Source organism: Episyrphus balteatus, chromosome 3 (genome assembly GCF_945859705.1).
Source record: "Episyrphus balteatus chromosome 3, idEpiBalt1.1, whole genome shotgun sequence".
Lineage (NCBI taxonomy): Eukaryota > Metazoa > Arthropoda > Insecta > Diptera > Syrphidae > Episyrphus > Episyrphus balteatus.
Window position 1 is genome coordinate 128,322,725 of NC_079136.1, and position 23,305 is coordinate 128,346,029.

A 23,305-nucleotide genomic window follows, 5' to 3' on the forward strand; every position below is an offset into this window, starting at 1 on the left:
ACTAATTTAAAGGCGCTTTGTGTTTTTTCGAAGTAAAATGTATGATTTACTGAGAAAATTTGATCGGCAATAAGATTTTACTTCACATAGTTTGGGAGAAAATAACAAAACAATTATATCACCTTTAATAGAAAAATAATATCACCATTATTTTGTAAAAAATATTCCCTTTCAGTCATGTTTTGAAAAAAGAAAGAAAATTCTTAAAATAATAAAAATAATAAAAAAGAAAAGGAAAAAAATAGGTTTCATTATAATAAACTAAAACGTAAAATCTAGTCAACATTGATATTTTAATTGTCAAAGTGAAATTTTAACTATCTACTTAAACTTAAAAAAATGTCAAAATGATATTTTAATTGTCAAAGTGAAATTTTCACTATCCCACCTGAAATTAAAAAATGTCAAAATGATATGATAAAATATCAAAATTGATATTTTAATTGTTGGACGACTTTTGTCACTGAAAAATGTTAATTTGATAGCTGTTATTATCAATTTTTTTTTTCGGTGTATAATAAAAATTTTCAGCTCTATTCGAGTTATTCTCAGAAGAAGCTATTTTGACTGGACTTTAAATAAATTGAAACACTATTGGATAATAAAAGAGGATGATAATCATTTTTTTTCTGAAAATTTGCTTTTTTTAACAGATTTGAGCTTAATTTTTTTAACCATCCGGAACTTCAAAATTGCTGCAATATTCTTTTTGAAATATGCTAATATAGACTCAAATTTTATTAAATGCCATTAATATGCCTGTTTTTACGAACCTAATGTCATTGCTTACATTTGTTTCTTTTGTTAGGTACCTAAATATCTTCTGGTTAAATAGCAAACAAACTAAAGCCTTAATCATTTTTAGCATCAAATTTTTAACATAATTTTAACAAAAGCAGAAAGTCTCGTTATCCATGATGAAGCAATTGATGAATATATTTTTACGTTAAAGGCGAAAAATGTTGTATCGCAAAAATATGAACTCTGAAAAGTTAAACCACAACTCAAACCTTCTGAAAATAAGAAACCATCAAAAACCCCTTTGAGAAACAAAACAAAATAGATTTTTTTTTTTTTTCAATCGAAATTATTAAGCGTATTTATTTTTAAAAACAGTAAAGCCATAACAAATACATTTAACCAAGTCCAGCTCGTTATTGTGTCAAAAATTCGTCCAAATTTATGCCTCATTGTTATTATCTTCAATATTGTGGAGCGTATTGTGGATAAGCGTATTGTGGAACTTGTTCGGAGTATGCTCCAGCATATCCACCACCAGCAGCGCATGGAACTGGGGCCAAGCTTGGTTGACAGCTGAACAAGTAGTTCTTGGGGCATGGTGGAGCTGAGTATGATGCACCACCTCCATATGATGGGGCAGCTGGAGCGCCATAGCTGGATGAGACCATACCTTCCTTCTTGTCCATTTTATCGGCCAACACAACGCAAACGACAGCAGCGAAAGCAATCAAAACAGCGAAGAATTTCATGTTGAATTGGTTTTGAGTAGTTGATGTACAAAGCACAAAGAACTTGTAATAACTGATGGTTAGTTTGAGAATTGGATACACATTTTATAGTAATTTGATTCGAAAAGTGTGAAGTATAGTGGAAGTGTGCCAAATTGTAATGTAAGCAAATTTTGATTCCGCATTTGGTAATGCACCCGGCTTGTAAATATTTTTTTTTTTTTTTGTTTTATGTTCTTATTTTTTTTTTTAGAAAAGTAGGTAACCAAATTTAGGTTTTAATTATATTGGGCAAGCCTACTTGTTAATAAATTGAAAACTGATAGAGTAAACATTTTATTTTTTTTTTTCAATTTTTATGTAAAACTGACTTTTTATTTGTTAGCATAAAAATACAATGCTTTTGTGAACAATTTTATTGGTTTGCAATTTAAGCTTGTTTCGAAGATTTTTAATAGCTATCAAGAAGCTTAATTCAATGCTACCATAGGACGAAATATTCTATGTGATTTGATTTTTTTGTTAGTTTAATTTCCACGAATCCTAAATCAAATGCTTTGTTTTGTGGAAATTTTCAATAAATGTCATTTCCGTGTATTAAAACCCTAACTAAATTAAAGTGAATTCTCTTTATAAATACTCACATGCCCATGACCAAAAAACCCTGAATTGGATTGACTTTTGCATGATTTTTTCTAGGAATCATACCTTCATCAAAATTCATAGCCCTTTCAACAAAAAAAAAAAAAAAACAATTTCCACGAAACATATACACAATATCTATTTTTCTTGTGAAATTCACCTTTTGCATTCATTTGCTTGCTGGCAACACGCATTTAAGATTTGAAAAGGGAGGATATAAATTCATAGTAATTATGCATTTTGTGTTTGTAAGCTTTTTTTTTCTCTTCCTTTTCACTTTTTTTCCTTTTTTTATTGTTGTATAATATATCTCTTTTTGTCTTTGATGTTTAAACATACTTAAACGGAAGTCGTTTTACAAAATGGTGGCATCATTCTACCGGAATTCATGTGCTTCCGGCCATTGTCTTTTTTTTTAGTTTCATTTTTTTTTTTTGTAGAATTCAAAATAAATACTTGGCAAGATGGCAACACAATACAAATTTGTTGCATGACAGAATTTTGCACCGACGACGATGATGAGTATACTGCACTGCATTGCATTTACATTTCACTGCCTTTATGATGAATGATGTTTTTTTTTTTTTTTGTATTTTTCATAATTTTGAGATAGGCGTCTCTTTTTTATTGTAAGTATTTTTTTTTTTTTTTTTGTTAGTTATTTCGAAGCGCACAATTTAAAGGCCTGCCTTTTATTGTGCCTTCCTGCCAAAAGAACTTTTACATAGGAAGGATCTAGGTTCTGTCACAAAAAGGATGACATTCATTATTACTTTTTTTGTGAAGATTTTTTTTTATTCTTCTTGTGTTGATGATCTATGCAACAGTTTTTTTTTTTTTGTGATTTTTTTGTATTCCCTAGTGAAAAAAATTGTAAATGAGAGAAGCGAGGTTAAGGTTGGGAGCAGAGAGAGAGAGGATGTAATTAAAATGAGTTATAAACTAGCTGAATGAATATAGTTTTTTTTTTGTATTTTTTGAACTGAGTCTTTAATTGAACAATGAAAATTTACTGACCTAGAAAATGAACAAAAAAAAAAAGTAATATTCTAGGGATGAAGAAATTTCTAATAACTTAAAATGGGAACGAAAGTATGCCAATATAACAAAATAATATGCTCATATTTTATGAGCATACGAACATATCCTTGAATAAATGTCAGTTCCGATATGTTTTTGATTTCTCCAAAGCTAGCTTAAGAGGCACCATAGTTATTTGAAATCAATAGTTTGTATGCTTAGCTTTTCTGAATTTAATTTAAAATAAATAAAAAATTAAAAACGGTACAGGATTTGAAATAAATTGCTATGAAAAATTGAAGGGGGTTAATAGGAAAGAACCAATATGAGGGGGAAATATCTACACTTAAAAAAAAATTGTTAATATAGTCCAAAAAAAGGTTTAGAATACTACATCTAACAGAATCTACGAGAATTGCCTGAAATTGCCTACATGAAAAAAATTGAAAATCCTGGTAAAAAACAGGAATCTGGTAGAATACGTAAGGAATCTAGATAAATTATCTGCTTTATTCTACCAGGAAGTATGGTGAAGAATATTTTCTCCTGGTAAAATGTACCAAATATCTGAAAGTATTTAAAAAGAATATTTTCTTAAATAAAATGCCTGGATTAATTATCCAGAAAAGAGACCACCATTGCAAAAGAATACCAGAAAATGGTTCTATTTACCAGGTATCAGACATAGTTAAATTAATGAGAATGCTTGGTATTTTTAACCAGAAGACTGTTAATATATTTATTAGGAAAAAATATACTAGGAACGAAAATTCTTGGTTTTTTCTACTGGTGCTATTACACATGTCTACCAGCTTTTTGGTGCCGAGACTAAGATATACTTTTCTATAGATTTTCGGGTGTTCTGAATTCGAATCTGAAGTCAGAAATCTCCTATCAGCTCCCGTTTTTACCGTTAAAAGATTTAAAAAAACTACTTTTTAGGTTATGCTTTTATGTGAAGACATATGCAAATTATAACGATTTCTATAAAAACTATTTTCCTTCTTTCAAAATCTGTTTAAATCTTTTCGATAACTTTTTTATTGTTGGAGATATCGTCAGTTTTTTGCTTTATGATAATGGTATCAAACAGATATCACGTTTTCATCTATTTTTTGATAAAAAAAAAAAAAAACACTTACTTCATTTTAAGATATCTCGGGCAGTAAAAAAGATATCGAAAAGATTTAAAAAGGTCTTGAAAGAAGGAAAATAGTTATGATTTATATTTAAAAAAATTCTTAAAATTATGGCATAACATCAAAATTGGTAAAAAAAACGTTTTTTGCATTTTCTAACGGTAACATTTCCGAAACGGGAACTGATAGGATGTTTTTGACTTCAGATTTAAGTTCAACACACCAAAAACCTTCAGAAAAGTATATTTTGGTTGATGTGGGGAAAATCTTGTTAACTTCAAAATAAGTCAAAAAAACGATTTTTTTTTTAACTTTCTAACGGTAATATTTCAAAAACGGGAGCTGATAAAATATTTCTGACTTCAGATTCGAGTGCAGCACATCAAAAACCCATAGAACATTATATTTTAGTGTCCGCAACAAAAAAAATTAAATTTTGTAGACCAGTGCTATCTACCCCGAAGCATTTATGAGACTTTTGGTTAATTTTACCAAATTTCATATGTAGTACTTTTTACCAGAATTTCTCTTGGCATATTCTACTAGATTTTGCCTAGCAGAACTTTTTTTTTAAATTTAGTGCAAATTATATTTTAATGAACTGAACTTTAAGGAATAATAAAACGTAAGGAAAATCCTGCCAGCGATTATTTTGTTGTATCCCGAATTTAGCGTTTTATTTAAGTGATTTTAAATATTTTAAACATTTTCCAAAAAAAGTTAATGTCTAAGCGATTTTTAAGAAAAGATTAATTAACCTTGAAAACAAAATTTCAACCAAATTCCGTTTGAAAAAAAATATAGATTTAAAAAAATACAATATAATTTTTGGATTAAAAAAAAAATAAGTTAGTTTTTGAAGTGAAAACTTCTTTAGTATCGTAGTTCTTTGAAACACGATGCGACAGAAAAAATCAATTGATTCTAACCTTTTTGTTTTAATAGATAGATAAATGAAATTAATACTGTGGATAGGTAATAGAATAAAATATAATAATTATATTTATTATACAAAATTTCTATTAGTTTAATATTCAAAATCCTGTTGAAATAATAAGCTTTCAGATGGTATAAAATTTATTATGTAGGTATAAGTTTTCACGAAAAAATAGATTCTATGGTGTTAGAAGAAAAAAAGATTTTTTTTTTGGTCCTTTTTTTTTGAATAAATTATTTTTATTCTTTTCGTGCATTGTAAAAATTTAAGTATGGCTTTATTCTTTAGGAAAATTTGTAAGCTTCTTAATGGTGTTTTTTTTTTTTTTTTTTTAATGATTGTTTAAGGTTTCACTTCTACCACGTGTGAATTGCACACATGATTTTTGTATAAATCTTTTAAAAAAGAACCAATCAATTTTATTGAAACATTGTTTTTATGTGTCGAATGTCGATTAATATTTTTTACTGGCATGCCTACAAAATTTTTTTGTTTTTTTAATTTTAGGGTTAGGGTTATAACGATTTTCAATTTTTTCTCAATATCTTTGTTACACAAGTTCGTTTGGAGAAAAAAAAACATTTTAAAAGATAAATTACTTTAAACCAGATAACAAAGTACTTTTTACAAGGGCGTGCGTTATGGAAAAAAAACCTCAAAATTTGTAAAACAAAATTTAAATTTCTTTTTTTTTAATTGCACTTACTAATATTTTGTTCAAAATTCAATGCTTTGATTATATTTTAGTGAAACCCAAAAAAAAAAAATAGGTAATAATTTAAGAAGGTGAGTCTCAAATATTCCAATACCGAGTTATTGTAATTTTACCATTATTCATTTTCATTTATTATTTTTTATTTTAGGCACGAATTTCTCATATTTTAAAATCATTAAATGTCAGTACAACAGAAAAAAGAAATAATAAAAAATTGATTTAAAAGTAATTAAAACAAAAAATATTTTTAACTCAAAGAAATATTGCAGAGCTCATTATATTGAACTCTCAACATTCATCTGCATTTCTTAATTAAAGGAAACACTAAAATTCTTCCTAGAAATACTGGTACCAAATTCACTAGAATTCAAACTGACTATAAAACATTGATGGAAAGTTCCCTAACCAAACATTCAAAACAGCAACAATCCCTCATAAGTTGTTCCAATACTTAAATAAACACAATTCTACCCGACACGACGGAGCTCTGAAGGATGATAAAATTGTTGTAATACTACAAAACTATAACCAACACAGCGAATCGACATCCTTTCAGCATCCTTCCCAATGCGCCATTCAAGCGCTGCGCTGTTTTGTATATTATTTGTTTTTGTGTTTAGTAGATGTTGTTGTCGTCGCCCATTGTGTCTCATCATCGTCATCATCATCAGGAGCAGCAGACAAGCTCTGATGATTGCACCACGTCACTTATAATATGGATGAAAGACTGATTTCCAGTGGAGACTATCTATACATTCATAGGTATATACCTACCACCTAAAAGGTGGCCTCGGAATCCTCCTGATGCGCTGCTGGATGCTCACTCAATCTCAAATGATGATGAACGAGAGGCAGGATCTTTCCACTTCTCTAGTAGAATTTTGTTTTTTTTTCTTTTGCCTTTTTTTTTTTTTTGTAAAACAAAATATTGACAAACTGAATAATTAACAGGAAACGCAATGAAAATGCATACAGACCGAGTAACGGTGTGTTTTTGAATCTCTCCAAAGAAGAGAAAGAGAAAGGCGGAGAAGGAAGAGGTTGGAAACCCAGAACAGAAACCAGTGAAGAAGCGAGTATTCGCACCGGAAGGGATGTCGGAAGTGCTCGGGTACTCGACGATGATGGCTGTTTTGAGTGGGTTTACACAGAATTATAAAAACGGCACATTTTGTATATGTGTTTGTATAAGTTCTGTTGGTACATATGAAAGGAGGTATGTTGACTGATATCACCACTTGATGCTCGGAGATTGTAATTTTTGTATTTCTGTTTGTTTGCATGTTTAATAGTTTCTCCCCATTCTATTAGGGCTTTTTTTCCTTTTTTAGTTAGTGTTATCCTTAATAGATGTTACCGTACACAATTTTGTGCTGTTCAAAATAACATGGACAACATTAAGAACTGCCTTCTCCAAAATACCTAGAATAACTAACTCCGCAAACTATTATGTAGGTATACAAAATTTTAGTTTTCCATTCCAAGAACTAAACAAATATCTGACATTGACCGAGTACTCTGTGTGATTTGTTGAAAATCATACAACCAAGGGTTTTTTCCTAGATTTTTTGTTGTTGTTGTTGAAAAGGTAACATACCAGAACATAGGTGTACGTACACAACTTTTTCATAAACATAGTTTTTGAGAAATGATAACATTTTGAATGTATGAATTGTGTTTATAGTTTTTTGAGGTACTCGTACATATTAAACGCACTCTGGGAATACACAAGTTAAAAGGAAACATATCACTTTCATAGGGGATTTAGTTGGAAATTTTAATGCTTGTTGGTAACCATGTTGAAATTCTCTTTGAAATTTGATTTGAGTTTAAATTATTCGTTAAAAAAAACCTGATCAAATTGATAGTCATTTATTTTGTAGAAATTCTAAATTCATAACTTTATTCGAAATGGAATTCGAAATTATAAAACATTTTAGAATGTAAAACATAAAACGAAGAAAAGTGGACTTTATCACCTGTTGGGCTAAGTTTTACTTACGCAACACAGGGAATAATGGTGTCATCATAAACAACAAAAACAACACCGAATTGAGTATAAACTGAAATTGGGTAACTTTTTTGTATTGAATTCATATAAAAATGAAAGGTAATCATGTCATCGAAATTTTTGTAGAACACAGCAATTTGTAATTTAGGTTGGCGTATGCCTTGTTGATTGCAACTTACCATTTTTAGTTGCACAATGTTTTTTTTTTTTTTTTCATTTTAATTTATAGAACAAAATATTGAACTTTCAATATTTGCCATAGATGTAGGAATTTTTAGGAATTTATGTATTTCTTTTGGTTACACATGTTCTGGATCAATAAAAAAAAAATATACTACAGGGTGGCATATCTTTGCTTTTATGGTAAAAAAAAAAATAAAAAGGTTTTTTTTATAGGTATACAAATTAGTACCGAACAATTTTATTTTATTTTATTTTATTTTATTTTTTTTATGAAATGTAAAATTTCCTTATAACTTCTCAAAAAAAAACTTTATAAATTTGTTGTTTGGAGCTATAAATAAATGTTAACTTGAACCTTTTTTTATTAATGATTTACTATACAAGGTGTCCCAAAAGTAATTATCCGAACTAAAAACGGTTTGTTTTTTGCACTGAAGAAGCCAGATTTGTTGAATTCGAACACGATATAGCGTAACTGTTAAATGAGATATGCAAACGTATTCTGCGTGAATCGAAAGATTTCCTTCCTTTACCACGTCAACATGGCTTTGAAAAAACGCTTAATTTCGAAAGCAAAACGTTGTTTCCGTCTGTTTTAAAAATTTTAAAGAAAAAAAAAATTGTTTAAGTTTAATTTTAACGCCCATTTAAACGCTTCTTATTTTAGACATTGAATCGAATAGCAGAATACGGCCGGTAAATAACATTTCCGAAAAACACATTTTAGGATTTTTTTGAAAAATAAATTTTGATTTATTGATTGAAAAATTTTGCATTAATTTTTTTTTAAATTTAGGCACATTTTTTTTTTTTTATTTGTTTTATTGGCAATATTTTTATAATGTTACAAAATCATTTAGGTATTTTTAATATACACTTATTTCAAATAAAGTAAATTAATTAATATCTTAAAAATTATAAGAAATATGTGTCCGTAAATTTTGAAACAAATTGGTTTGAAAAAAATTCACGAGATTAGCTAAAACATACTATGTACCTACATTTTTGCAAAAAGATGAACCTATTTTACGTCTTACTTTTATACAGGGTGTCCCATAAGTAATGGATCAAACGAAATATGCTGATAGGCCAACTTTAGGGCTCTCAGAATTTGGTAACTTGTTCATCCCAAATCCTTACGGTTTTCAATTTAATGCAGTTTTTGTGAAATTTCGAAAAATCCCGACTTTGCAACAGTATTTTGCTTCCTCCGCTCATAATTGATTTTTGTTTTTTACAATTCTTTCACTAAAACATTGCCAAATAATAAGAAATAATTAATTAATCAAAATATTTTTTATTTCATACGCCATTTTGCTGCAAATTAATTAACAGTTTCATGTTTTATAAAAACTCAATTTCTTACTTTTATTTCAGAGCAGCATCCCGAAAAAAATTTGTATGGTGTAACACTGGTTTATTATTTTAAAAACTTGCCGTGTTATTGCAGTTTTCAAAAATGTATAAAAATTTCCAAAGTTAAAATTAGAACGAAAGGTATTTTAATTTGAATGCAAAAAACAGACGATTTCAGAGCAAAATAACAAACAAAAATCGAGGCTTTTGTTCAAAAAGAAATAAACAAACAACAGCCGAGAAAATGTGTTTATTTTTCTTTGTTATTTTTCTCTGAAAAGCCCTGTTTTGTTGCTTTTAAATTGTAATATCTTCAGTTCTATCTTCTACTTTGGAAACTTTTATACATTTTTGAAAACTGCAATAACACGGAAAGTTTCTAAAATAATAAACCAGTGTTACACTATACAAATTTTTTTCAGGATGTTGCTCTGAAATAAAAGTAAGAAATTGAGTTTTTAGAAAACATGGAACTGTTAATTAATTTGCAGCAAAATGGCATATGAAATAAAAAATATTTTGATTAATTAATTATTTCTTATTATTAGGCAATGTTTTAGTGAAAGAATTGTAAAAAACAAAGATCAATTATGAGCGGAGGAAGCAAAATACTGTTTCAAAGTCGGGATTTTTCGAAATTTCACAAATACTGCATTAAATTGAAACCGTAAGGATTTGGGATGAACAAGTTACCAAATTCTGAGAGTCCTAAAGTTGGCCTATCAGCATATTTCGTTTAATCCATTACTTTTGGGACACCCTGTATTTAAATACATATAAGTTGTTATAGTACTCAAACAAATTTGAAATATAATCTCTGTTTTTTTTTTAGAAGAAAAGCTTCTCCATGAGGGTTGTACCTATATATTGCAGCCGTAGTGCCAAAAATTACAACTTCTAATGTACGGATAACTATATTTTTGATTATTTTTCTTTTTACGACGATGTACATATACCAAAAAAAAACAATATCAATTTAACATTTTTTAAATATCAAATTAACAGCCAAAAATGCTCTATAAAATGTGTTTTATGATATTTAAAATGTTAAAACAATATTTTTATTATCAGGATAATATTTAAATGTCACATTTTGGAAATTTTTTTTTTTGATATTTTACTATCCTTTTTTCATATCAATTTCTCATTCCAAATTATTGAAAAATATTAAATACAAAATTCTTAATGTGTACTAATTTAAAGGCGCTGTGTGTTTTTTTTTTTTTTTTGAAGTAAAATAAAAAAATAAAATACTGAGAAAATTTGATCGGCAATAAGATTTTACTTCACATAGTTTGGGAGAAAATAACAAAACAATTATATCACTTATAAAATAATAGAAAAAAATACTATCACCACTATTTTGTAAAGAATATTCACTTTCAATAATGTTTTGAAAAAAGAAAGAAAATACTTAAAATAATAAAAATAATAAAAAAGAAAAAGAAAGAAATAAGTTTCATTATAATAAACTAAAACATAAAATCTAGTCAACATTGATATTTTAATTGTCAAAGTGAAATTTTCACTATCCACCTAAAATTAAAAAATGTCAAAATGATATGATAAAATATCAAAATTGATATTTTAATTGTTGGACGACTTTTGTCACTGAAAAATGTTAATTTGATAGCTGTTATTATCAAATTTTTTTTTCGGTGTATATACCATATCCTGAGCACTAATTTCCCCAATAAGCATTATTGATTTTAAATCAAAAATTTAAGACAAAATGTGTTACCTTTTGTTTTTTTTTTTGCAAAAAGTTCAACACTTAGATTTTCTGGAAGAAATCTGAAATAATTTTTTTAAAACAAAAAGTGTTTTAAAGCACCCTGAGTACAAATTTTTAAATAATTAAGGTAAAATACAATTTAGAAACTTAGTACTTAAAGTCTGTGCGCAGCACAAAAAAGCTGTAACTAAGTAACTCAGTTCACATATCATTAAAAAAAATATGGATCTTGTGTTTAAAAACTCCGTCAAACTACTGTTTTTTAAGAAACATAATCAAGGTGTGTTAAGTTTTAGGAACGTAAAAGTACTACATCTTATTGAATATTCTGCTTTTAATACTTAAAGAAATTTTACAGAATCTTATCAGTCATGCAATGTGCTGAAATCATCCCGAAAACGCTTGTATTTTGTTGTAGCTTCGATAAGGCTTGTTTTAATTTTAAGTATGAAAACTATCAGAAATAATTTTTCAGAATCTGAATTTGGGCGTTTCAATTGAATTCAAAAACTTGTTCAACATTTTTCTTTTAAAACTCGTAGAAATCTGAAAGAAGCTTAAGCCTTTTGACTGCTAACACATTTTATAATTTTTAATTTGCCAAAATGTCTAGTGCCATAATCCGAACATAAGGTGTCACAATAAAATGTACAAAGTGCGGCTTTTGGTAATTATTATGATGTGTGACACGAAAACATGAGACATGGCAGCTTCTTGCTTTATGAATGCTGAATCCCTTATTTTTTTAAGACTTAATTGAAGATTTTATTTATTCAATACTAGGAAAATAATTTTTATACCTAAAATCTGTCTTGCTTCTTTTTTTTTTATTAGATCATTTTCCTAACCAGCTATTTAAAAATCTTTTTTCCAATCGGTATTTCAATAAAACACCAAAGTATAACATATCAAATAAATTCCTTTCCCAGTAATATTTCATGGCTCTTTTAAACCTCCTGACTCATATATTTCTTTGAGTGCTTTCTGTAGTCTCAGGTAAAGCTTATTTAATGGTAAAGAAAGTAAAACCAAATTTTATGTCTTTTTGTATAAATTCTTATTCGTTTTCTTTTATTTTTTTTTTTTTTATAAATAAAAATCAATTTTCTCAAATGTCTGGCTACTTGAATATTGATGTTGATTTGATGGGTGTTATTTTTTTGCTTAAATCGACCATATAAAAGCCGAGTGAAAAAAAAAATTAAAAATTTGAAGGATCTATTTTGCAATGTAAAGAAAAAAAAAATGTTTCATGGTGCTTCTTGTTTTTTTTTTCTCTCTCCTTAAAAGCTGTCTTCACTTGAGTAGGACTTAATAACACAAAACAGCTATCAAAATAACAACAACCCTCTTCTCCCCTTGAACACATCTTTATCATATTATTATTTATCTTCTGGCATATCAACCTAAAATGCTATTCAAGGATATGAGGGAAATTATTTTAATTTATTCTCAACAACAGAAGCACATCCTTGTTGTGTCTGTTTTTCGTCTCCCTGTCTCTGTTTCTCTTATATGTATTTTTCTATTACTCATACACAAGAATATATTCAACCTTCCATCTTTATATTATTACAGAACCGTTAGCAACAGGAGTATCAGCCAAAATCATACCAGCACTTTACCACAAAAAAAAAAAAACACAGCTTCATCTCTCCTCCACTCAAAGTGTCAACTTTGACAGATGTTGGTATTTAATTTCAAACATCCTTGCTTTCAAGTGGGAGAGTGCATGTGTTTTTTCTCTTTTGGGAATTTATTTTTTTTTTTTTAAACACAAACTAAACGATGGCATTTGAAAAGGAAATTTGAATTTTTTTTTTCAAAAAAAAAGCAAAATTTGTATTACTCTACTTCGCCTGTCTTCCAGAAAGTGCATCCTCTCTATTCTTAAAAATCTCATTAAGTTAAATGTTTTAAGAAACTCTTCAAGTCCTTGTAAAACATGTGTTGTCAGAATTAATTTAATGAGTTGCATTACAATTAAATACATGTTTGATGTCCTGCGGAAAATGTTTTCCTCAAAATTACAAAAAAAAAAAAGTTACTCATACGCCCGAGTGGACCAAAAAAATAAAAAAAAAAATAAACTTTAACAACTTCTCTTCAAAAGCACTTAGCAAGATTAAATCAATATACCAATTCATTTTTATTTGAGTGACAGAGTGAGAGAAGGGAGGAAAAAAAAATTAAATTATGTAGGACTTCAAGAAATATTTGTTACTTTGTTTTAAAGTGAGGATTTTTTTAAAGAAACTAAAGGGTTTTCATATCTTCATATGTGGAATAATGTGTATTATTTAGGGCAAAAGAAATAAATTATTTAGACTGTGAGCTTATTTTTTGTAGAACGATTTCAGCAATACCAAGCAAACCAAACAGACACACACAATTGTTGCAACATAAAACTCATTCTTAAGCAAAACAATAAATTTTTTTCAAACAATATGACGAAGCATATAATCGACATACCGGGTGTTAAATCAAAACAAAAGAACAAATTTACTATAAAATGTGTATCCAATCCACAGCTTAACCATCAGTTACTACAAGTTCTTTGTGCTTTGTACATCAACTACTCAAAACCAATTCAACATGAAATTCTTCGCTGCTTTGATTGCTTTCGCTGCCGTCGTTTGCGTTGTGTTCGCCGATAAAATGGACAAGAAGGAAGGTATGGTCTCATCCAGCTATGGAGCTCCAGCTGCTCCATCATATGGAGGTGGTGCTTCATACTCAGCTCCACCATGCCCCAAGAACTACCTGTTCAGCTGCCAACCAAATGTTGCCCCAGTACCATGTGCCGCTGGAGGATATGCTGGAGCATACTCCGAACAAGTTCCACAGTACTTGCTTCCACAATACCAATACCCACAATACGCTCCACAACACTAAGGACATTTGAATTTGGATTGATGAATCTTATTGAAAGCTGGACTTTGTTAACTATTTGTTATGGCTTTATTTTTATAAAAAATAAAATTGCTTATTGATATTGAAAAAAAAAAAAATATTTTGGTTTTTTTTAATGGTTGGAAATTTTCTTTAATTTTGATCATTTTCGATAAACTTTTACAAATTTTCAGGTATCAATTTCGGTTTTGGCTTATTTTTTTCTTATAAGTCGTTTCGTTCTTTGGCAGTTTTATGATCATCCTAATTTCTACAAAACAAAATTTTTTCATTTTTTTGATTATTTTCTCAAAATAAAATAAATACTGAGTTGCAGAAAAAAAAACGCTATTGAAAACTTGAAGCTAATTTAATTTCTGTGTCATAAAAATTATACAAAACTTTGAACAAAATAGAGAAACATGGATAATTTTTTCTTCCTACTCTTGAATATTTGAACTTTTTGAGAAATCGTCAAGCTTTGCAGTTCTCTAAGAAATAAAAAAAATTTAGAGATCTTCAGTCATGGTGATATCGATGAATTCAGAACATTGATGTTGGAAATTAAGTAAGGCTACTAAGGATAAAAAAGTGAAAAATGGATTGATGAGCTTTTTTATGATTTTTTTTGGCTTGGTTATAACTGTCCACCGTGTTATTATTTATGCTTCGGTTTATCAGAAAAATTGCACAGCGATAAAATATTTACATGTTGCAATTTTTATTCATTCTTTTTTGATTTTTGGCTATCAAGCTTGGCTTTTTTTAAGTATATTTAATTTCATTGGAACTTATTAAAAAAAAATCACTGTTGCGGTGTGTGGAAGGCTTTCATACAACGACTACGTAGCTGACAACCAAATTCCAGAAAATTATTTAATACGATATGTATCTACTAGAATTTCTTCTGCAGAGTATGCCTTTATTTTTTGATTTATAGTTTAATTTTAATAATTTCGTATTTTTTTAAATAAAATTATTGATATTTCTGAAATGGATATATTTATTTTAAAACCGTCTTTTGTTTGTTTTTCTCTCAAATTGTAAAACTGGTTGGAACGATTTTCTTACACGAAAGTTTTTAATTACTAATTTCAAAAATTATAATATAAAATTTAAATCACCATTTTGGTATTTGATGACCGATAGTCTTAAAAAAAATACACACGGGGTCCAATTAAAAATTCTTTTTGGATTTTGACACTCTTTTCTTTACTTTTTTTTGCAAAAAATTATCCATTTATTATAAATTACAAATAAAAAAGTGAAAGAAAAAATATTTTTTCACAGAACGAGAATCAAAATTTATTAGTGAATAAGTGAAAAGCTTTTCGTTTCACTTATTCACAGAACCAGAAATGGCCCCTTGGTATAATAAAACAAATCAAGTGAAAAAAACTTGTTCCATTTATCGGTTTAATTAGTTTTTAATTTGAATTTTTTTTTAATTTTGCTTCTCAAAGTGAATTTACATTAAATCAATTCAATGGAAAGTACGATAAATGAAAACATACTGCTTAGAAAAACTTAAGTTGAAGTTTTCGACCTATGAGAGTTTTCCGCCATCTAAAAATAAAACGCACGACTGGGTCGCACGAACTTGCTCTTAGAGTTAAAGTTGCTTAAATTTTTAAGACTTTTCATATAGAAATTTTGAAAAAAAAACTAAAATTCGTTTTTAAAAAAAAATAAAATAAAATCTGAAATTAAATTGCTTTCCAAAACAAGTATGCAGTTTCGATTGATATATTAAGATGCATTTTTAGAAAAAAAAATTTTCAAAATCGTTAGAGCCGTTTTAAAAAAAAAACTAATTTTTTATAAATATTTTTTTGGAAAAAAAGTTTTAAAATAAAATTGGTATGCCATTCTATAGAAATCACTAATGAACATTTAAAAATAAAATTTCAAAAAAATTCAATGTCCCGTTTTCGAAAATTTGATTTTTCAAACAAAAATTTTCAAATATTTTTTTAAAATCCAAAAATTATTTTTTTCAGAATGCTTCCTCACAAAAAGTTTCGTTGAAATCGAATAAGCAGTTTCGGAGATAATCGGATTTGAAAAAAAAAACGGTTCTATGGCAGGTACCGTTAATAATGATTTTCAAAAAAAAAATTTTTCTTCAAAAGATAGACCTTAGCTTAAAACTAACATTTGAATTTTTTAAACAAAATCGTTAAAGCCGTTTTTGAGATATTTCAATTTTACTAAAATCGGTATATGACAACTCAAGTAGCACAAAAGTCTAAAATACACCAAAATATTTGGTGTATTTTTTGCACTTTCGTGATATACATTTTGAATATGAAAAATACACCATTTTCTCGTATATAATAAACTCCAATGGTTAAAAAAATATACCGATTTTGGTGTTTAAATGGCGCTAGTGGTATATTAAATGATCTGGTTTTTGGTAAAAATTATCCCTTTGAAATTGAAAAATACACCATAAATCTATGGATAAAATACACCATTTAAATTATTCTGATTTAAAATTTAAGCCAAAGTTTATTTTTTACCTCAAACAGTTTGATGAATTCTAATTCACACCATTTGTAATGAAATAAATGAAAATGAGTTTTTATTCACTTTCATAATATTGCCATAAGAAACTAATGGTTAAATATGAATTTGTTTGCCAAATTTTAAAACGAAATACATTCTGTCTACTAATTTTAGATACTACCCCCTCTAAAAATCGAGCGCCTCAAAAATGTCAGTGAATTAATGATTTTTTTTTCTATTTTAATAATCAGTTTTTCAAAAATTATAATTTTTTTTGTTGTTTTTACATTTTTTTAGAAGAGTTCTTTTATAATATAATAAACCGAATCGAAAAAACTATGAATGCGGGATAATTAGGTCGATAAATATAATATTATAGTAAAATAATTAATCGCTGTCTTCTTTTTTTAAATGGCGGCCATTGAAAAATATGTCGTCCCCCACTTTTGCATTCTGGTGAATTTTATGTCCACAGGGTGTACTTCCTACACCAAAGAGAGTGTACAAAATACACCGTTTTGGTTGATTTCAGAATCGAATAATTTTATGCACCATTAATGGTATATTATAAAAACAACTGAATATAGGTGTATTTTTTGCACTGAATCTTAAAAAAATGTTTAAATTTTTCACAGAAAAGACAGTGGTATAATTTTTATACCAATAATTTTAAGAAATACACCATATTTTTTCAATTTCCTCAATTTTACACCAAAATTAATGAATTTACACCAATTTATACACCAGTGTGCTACTTGAGAAGTACCGTTATTTTTGGTCCAAAAAACTTAATTCCAAAAACCCCTCTGGAGAGTCGCCAAATAACGTTACATACCAAGTTTGACATCAATCGGTAGATCCGTTTAGGCTGTAGCTTCGTTTACAGACAGACAGACTGACAGACTGACAGACTGACAGACTGACAGACAGACAGACAGACAGACAGACAGACAGACAGACAGACAGACGGACTTCCGGGACCCACTTTTTTGGCATTCTGTACCATCGTAATGTCATGGAAAAATGTTATCTCAACTTTTTTTTTTTACGAATGCATAACTTGATATATAGTACCTTTATCGCAAGTAAAAAAAGGATAAAATTGTTTTTTGACAATATCTCGGCTATTTAACGAGATACAAAAATTTTAATGATATATGCATTTTTGCTGATTTTTATATGTTCTACAATTCATAAATAGATTTTTTTTTTTGTTTTTTTTTTTTTCAAAAATAACTTCACGACAACGTGAGTTTTTCATTTAATTTCAAAAAATATTCTTGTTTTTTATAAAAAAAAAAGATTGACATTAAAATTGTATAGATTAAAAACAAATGCGAATTAATGTAAGGCCTGCTTCATGTTTATACCAAACATCACAGATTTCTTTGGGCATTTACTCGTTAACAGTTTGCAAAAATAAGTAATATTTAAGGGTGAATTAAAGTCAATGACACTGTTTTGTTCTCACTTTTCATCACTTCGTTATACCATGTAAACAGATTTACCAAAAAACGATTATTTCTGATACTATTTCTATATGTAAACATTCTTTAGACACTTTTTAAAAACATAATGAATTTGTGTACGTTTCTTCTTGCATTAGAAATTTAGTTTATTCATAGCCAGACATTTTTTCATAAATTCTTCTTTACTTACAAAAAAAAAAAATAAAGAAGTAAAATATTTAAAAAAAATAAATGTCGAAAAATTTGTACAATTCTGATATAAATTATATTGAGTCATACAAACACATAAATGACGTACCAACAATAAACCAAAAATAATGAAAACTCATATTACAAGCTTACATGACAAAAAAAGTAAAAAAAAGATTTTTAAAGACAAGCCAAGTCAAAAGAATTAAAAAAAAAAAAAACTTCTATATGCAAACCAACTTTAACCCATGTGAGTAATAGCAAACGGCATATACAAAGCATAAATAAAATAAAAATCCAAATTGCGACACAAAACTCATACTTAAGCAAAAACAAAAATTAGTGCACTTAACAAAATTTTGCCTATGAAGACATAATTTCCATTTTGCCGGCTGTGAAGTAATACAAATTCACACAAGGTATCAAATTACTATAAAATGTGTATCCAATTCCCAGTTTAACCATCAGTTATTACAAGTTCTTTGTGCTTTGTACATCAACTCCAAACCAAAATCAACATGAAATTCTTCGCTGCTTTGATTGCTTTCGCTGCTGTTGCCTGCGTCGTTTTGGCTGATAAAACCGACAAGAAGGAAGGTATGGTAGCTTCAAGCTATGGTGCTCCAGCTGCTCCATCATACGGAGGTGGTGCTTCATACTCAGCTCCACCATGCCCCAAGAACTACCTGTTCAGCTGTCAACCCAATTTGGCTCCAGTTCCATGCGCTGCTGGTGGATATGCTGGTGCATACTCCGAACAAGTTCCACAATACCTTCTTCCACAATACCAATACCCACAATACGCTCCACAACACTAAGAAGGACAATAGATCAATGTGATGATCTTGAAATGTTGATATGGATTTTGAGTTGGACTTTGTTAGCTGTTATTTATTTTGAAATAAAAAAAAAAAGCTTAATGATTTTATATGAAATTTTTTTGTGGTTTTTTGAGTTTTTCTGGGAAATTTGATCTGATTTCACTCTTTTATTGGTTTAAATGGTTTTCGTTTGTTCAAATCGTTTTGAGATGAAGAAATAAATGAAAAGAGCCATTTCTTCATGTAATCTTACAAAAAAAAAAAAAAGTCAAGTCCCCATTGAAAATAAGTTAACAACTCATTCAATTTTTTCAACCGTTTCTTGCCACTTGAACGCAAACAAAATGTAAAAGAAAAACATTATTCGATTGGATAAGGTCAAGAGTATTTGAAAAAATAAAAATATGTACCTTTTCTTTAACAAAAAAAATTTTACCAAACTACACTTGTTCTTGTTCTTCTTCTTTTTACAATATTCATCAGTTTGAATATTTAAATGTGAATTTTTCTTAGAAAATTATGAATGAATTCTCCTTCAGAAGCTTACTTCCCTTGAAAATTCAATTTCCTTCCAACAAGACTCATAACAAAAGCATTAAATCATCATATCCTTTCAAGGAGAAGAAATACAAAAAATTGCAAAAAAAAAACATAATTTACAAAAAGCAAAGTAAGGACATTTTTTTTTTCTTGTACTCGTTTTGTTGATGCTGCTTCTGTGCTTATGTCAAATGTGCCTTTCGCAAAAATATCTTCCAAACAACAATGCAACACTCCCATCAATGCATTTTTTTGTTTGTTTGATTTTTTTTTTTCCCAATTTTTTTTTTTTTATTTCGTTGGAAAAGGTAGTCGAGAATAGTCCTTCAAGGATATGTTTATTTTTTTCTTAGTAAACCTCTCAAGAAAAGATGCATGAAATACCTTCTACTTGAAGGTAATATTTTTCTCTTTCTTTCTTTCATACTTTCTGTTATTCTATTAACGTTTCTATGTATCCTCGTCCTTTATCCTGAAAGTCAATCAAATTGATGCAATTTCCTTATCATTTTTTTTGTTTTTTTTTTTTATTTTTTATGAAAATTTTTTCGTTTTTCTTGTTAATTCTACTTGAAGTCGAAAAAGCGAGAGGGAATTATATTTTCATACACAAAACACACACACACACACTTACAGGAGCACACATATACAACAACATACCAGCGCCTAAACTGAAGGATCAATCAGTGGTACCACTTTACTTCAATTGAAGTAGATCTACTTCTTTTTTTCAAAAAAAATTAAAATCTACTTCCTACTTCGCACCATCACAAAAATATCGAAATCTACTTCATTTAAAAATCTCTGTTTCAATCTACTTCAAGTTATAAAAATATAAGCCAAATCTACTTCTTTTTTTCAGAAAACCAAATATTTGACTAAAAATTGTTATAAAATATGTATAAAAATACATTTATGACGAAATTATGTAGTTTGAAGGAATACAATCTTTTGGTTTTAGTTGTTTTTACTAATTTAATTACAGAATTTTTTTGTTTTAATATAGATTTTTGATGAAGAAAAGGATATTTTGCAATCTACTTCGATTTTTTTCAATCTACTTCCATTTTTTCTTCAAATCTACTTCGACTTTTTTTCTGCAAGTGGTAACGCTGGGATCAATATAATTTTTTGCCTGAAAGCACAAGAATGAAAGGAAATAAAAAATTACTCTTGTTTCCTGATAAGGATATTTGTAATCTCAAGGATATGCTAACAAAATTTACCTTTTTTATTTTTTACTGTGTCAGTAGAAGAAGAGTATCCTTACTGACTGTATCAGCTATATAGGAGGACTCAACGCTTTGTTGATGTTTTTTTTTTTTTTTTTTGAACTCGCACGAGTACCTTACATGTAAAAAAAAATATATTTTTGTTGGAAAAACGTGTGTTGGAATATATTATTGCCAGGGATTCTAATGTCCTTAGAGAGATGAAATATATATGTATTTTTTTTTTTTTTATTCTGTTTTGTTCGTCATATCCATTAGGTGGGTGTTTTTGCGTGTAAAACTGTTACAAAGAGCAAAATTAAGCTCAAGGAATAAATTGTGCTTTGAATTTTGTGTGTGTTTTCTTTTTTTTTTTTTAAGAAAAAAAGGAGGTGTTGTGTGTTATTTCTTGTTCTGTTAGGGGTAAAGTTTTGTTAGGTTCATTCAAGTTGAAAATATGATGAACTCTGGTAGAATTAACTGTGTGTGTTTATTATATGAAATATACGCACACAAGGTAGGTTGTAGAACGTTCGTTGATAGAAAATTATTATTTATAATTTTCTTTTTTTGCCTTCTGAAGAAGAAAGATGGAAGGAAGAATTTTCTCGACTTGAAGTGTAAAAGTTTTTTCTTGGAAAAATTTCTGCTTCTTGTAAGAAGATTTAATTGGAATTTGATGATCAAGAAGACTTTTGTAATACGTATAATCAAATGCTATTTGGGTATTAGGGTTAAAATTTTGTAATATAAAGAGAAGTTGGTAACAGTTTTAGTTGGAAATTCTTGTGAAATTGTAAATAATGTACTTGGAGTATGCAATTTAAATGAAACTACAAAAGAGAAGGTATTTTAATCGAATAAGCCATTAAGTTTGTTAGAAGACAATTCAGATAAATTCTTATTGGGTTTAAGCTTGATTAAATTAACATTGGAACAACATTTTAAGTTCTCGGAGTTTGTAGATAAATTTGGGTAACATAATTTAATGTAAAATGTCAAGACATGATGTTATATAACCACGAAAAGGTTTAGCTTTCGACTATTTAGAATTTCAAATAATGTTTCCATTAAAGAAGCTGTATCTTAACTTCGGTAAAGCTTCGGTAAGGTTAATCTGCATGAAGAAAGAAGAATGATTTTATAAGTTCTTAAAGAAGCTTAAAATTAAATCAATAGAAGGTTTGATTTAAACAGATATGAAATAGTGCCAATTCATTTCACGTTTATTTAAATATTTGGAGTAGCTGCTTTCAGGGGCGTATATAAAGGTTTACTTCGAAGCGTAAATTTTATCATTAAACAATTTTGTTTGATTTATAAGGGGTTAAAAAAAATAAATAACTTTTTTAAAGCCACTATTCAACGGTTATAACATTTTTTTTTAATGGTTATGTATTAGAAATATTATTGAAAAATATGACTGATTAAAAAAAAAACTGATGGAATCCATGCATTTGTGGCAGCAATGTGAAAAACTTAAGATTTTACAGTTAAATTTTACATTTTGCATCAAAAAACGAATTTCAATATTTTTCCAAAGAAAAAGTGCAACAGATATGAAACTTTTTAAATGCTCATGTATTAAGTCAATTTTTGTAAAAAATTATAAAAAAAAAAGAAATTTATAAATTCATTCATTCGTGATTGTGGTCACCGAAAACGAAAGATGGTGAGATTTAAATACACTGAACGAAAAAAGCTAATATTTTGGTTTTAGTACCTACTGTCATAAGTTTAGCTATCAGCCATTTTAGGCTTATCCATTTTTTACCGGACACCCTGTATAATAAGATGGTTATTTAATGACAAAGTTAAATAAGAGTTTGCATCAACGAGTGGCTATCGAGACAGCCATCATGTCCAGTGGATCATAACGCTCTCACCACAGCCAATCTTCGGGCTGTACCACGCATTTTAAGGAATCTCTTATAGCGGTATTTATTTCTTTTTTAGTTTTAAATTTCGTCGGTGGAAACCAAAATTGTTTTAAATCCACATTTTACAGAAAATGAGATATTGATGCAGTTTTACTAATTTGAGGGTGCTCTTTCCGAATTTAAAAGTTTCCTTTAGCAGATAACACTGCCCAACAGACAAAAATTTTCCAGACCGTTGTTTGTAATTCCTTACTAAATTTCGGGTGCTGATTCCTAAAACAACATTAGTTTTTTTCTACCAGCTCTAGTTCTTAAAATATTCATACGTGAAAAGGGATAGAGATTCATACAATATTTTTTTTTGTACTTTTTGTTATTAAAACTTTTTTTTGTATTTTTATTTTGCTTACTGAACCGAAATACAATTCATTTAAAATAAATTTTTGCAGCAAAACTTTTAAAATCTGAAAAAAAAATAATATCAAATCAGCCAAAAAATGCAATATGAAAATATCAACAAAACTAGATCTTCTAGAAAGCAACAAGTGTAATTTTTTGACTTAGTGAACAAATTATTAGGTTCGACAA

The 23,305-nt window shown here is 28.2% G+C and overlaps 3 protein-coding genes across 6 annotated transcripts in view; 1 reads left to right on the forward strand and 2 right to left on the reverse strand.

Annotated features, from left to right (window-relative positions):
* Nucleotides 1-23,305, reverse strand: part of LOC129913732 (protein rolling stone) — a 160,552-nt gene that overhangs the window by 20,303 nt on the left and 116,944 nt on the right. The gene's annotated exons all lie outside the window — the stretch shown is intronic.
* LOC129913744 (vitelline membrane protein Vm26Ab-like) lies at nt 1,068-1,559 on the reverse strand. The gene has a single exon (XM_055992565.1). It carries the CDS (start codon nt 1,488-1,490, stop codon nt 1,203-1,205), a length of 288 nt encoding a protein of 95 aa, XP_055848540.1. The 5' UTR covers nt 1,491-1,559; the 3' UTR covers nt 1,068-1,202.
* LOC129913742 (vitelline membrane protein Vm32E-like) lies at nt 18,720-19,200 on the forward strand. The gene has a single exon (XM_055992564.1). The coding sequence runs from the start codon at nt 18,784-18,786 to the stop codon at nt 19,081-19,083; it is 300 nt and encodes a 99-aa protein (XP_055848539.1). The 5' UTR covers nt 18,720-18,783; the 3' UTR covers nt 19,084-19,200.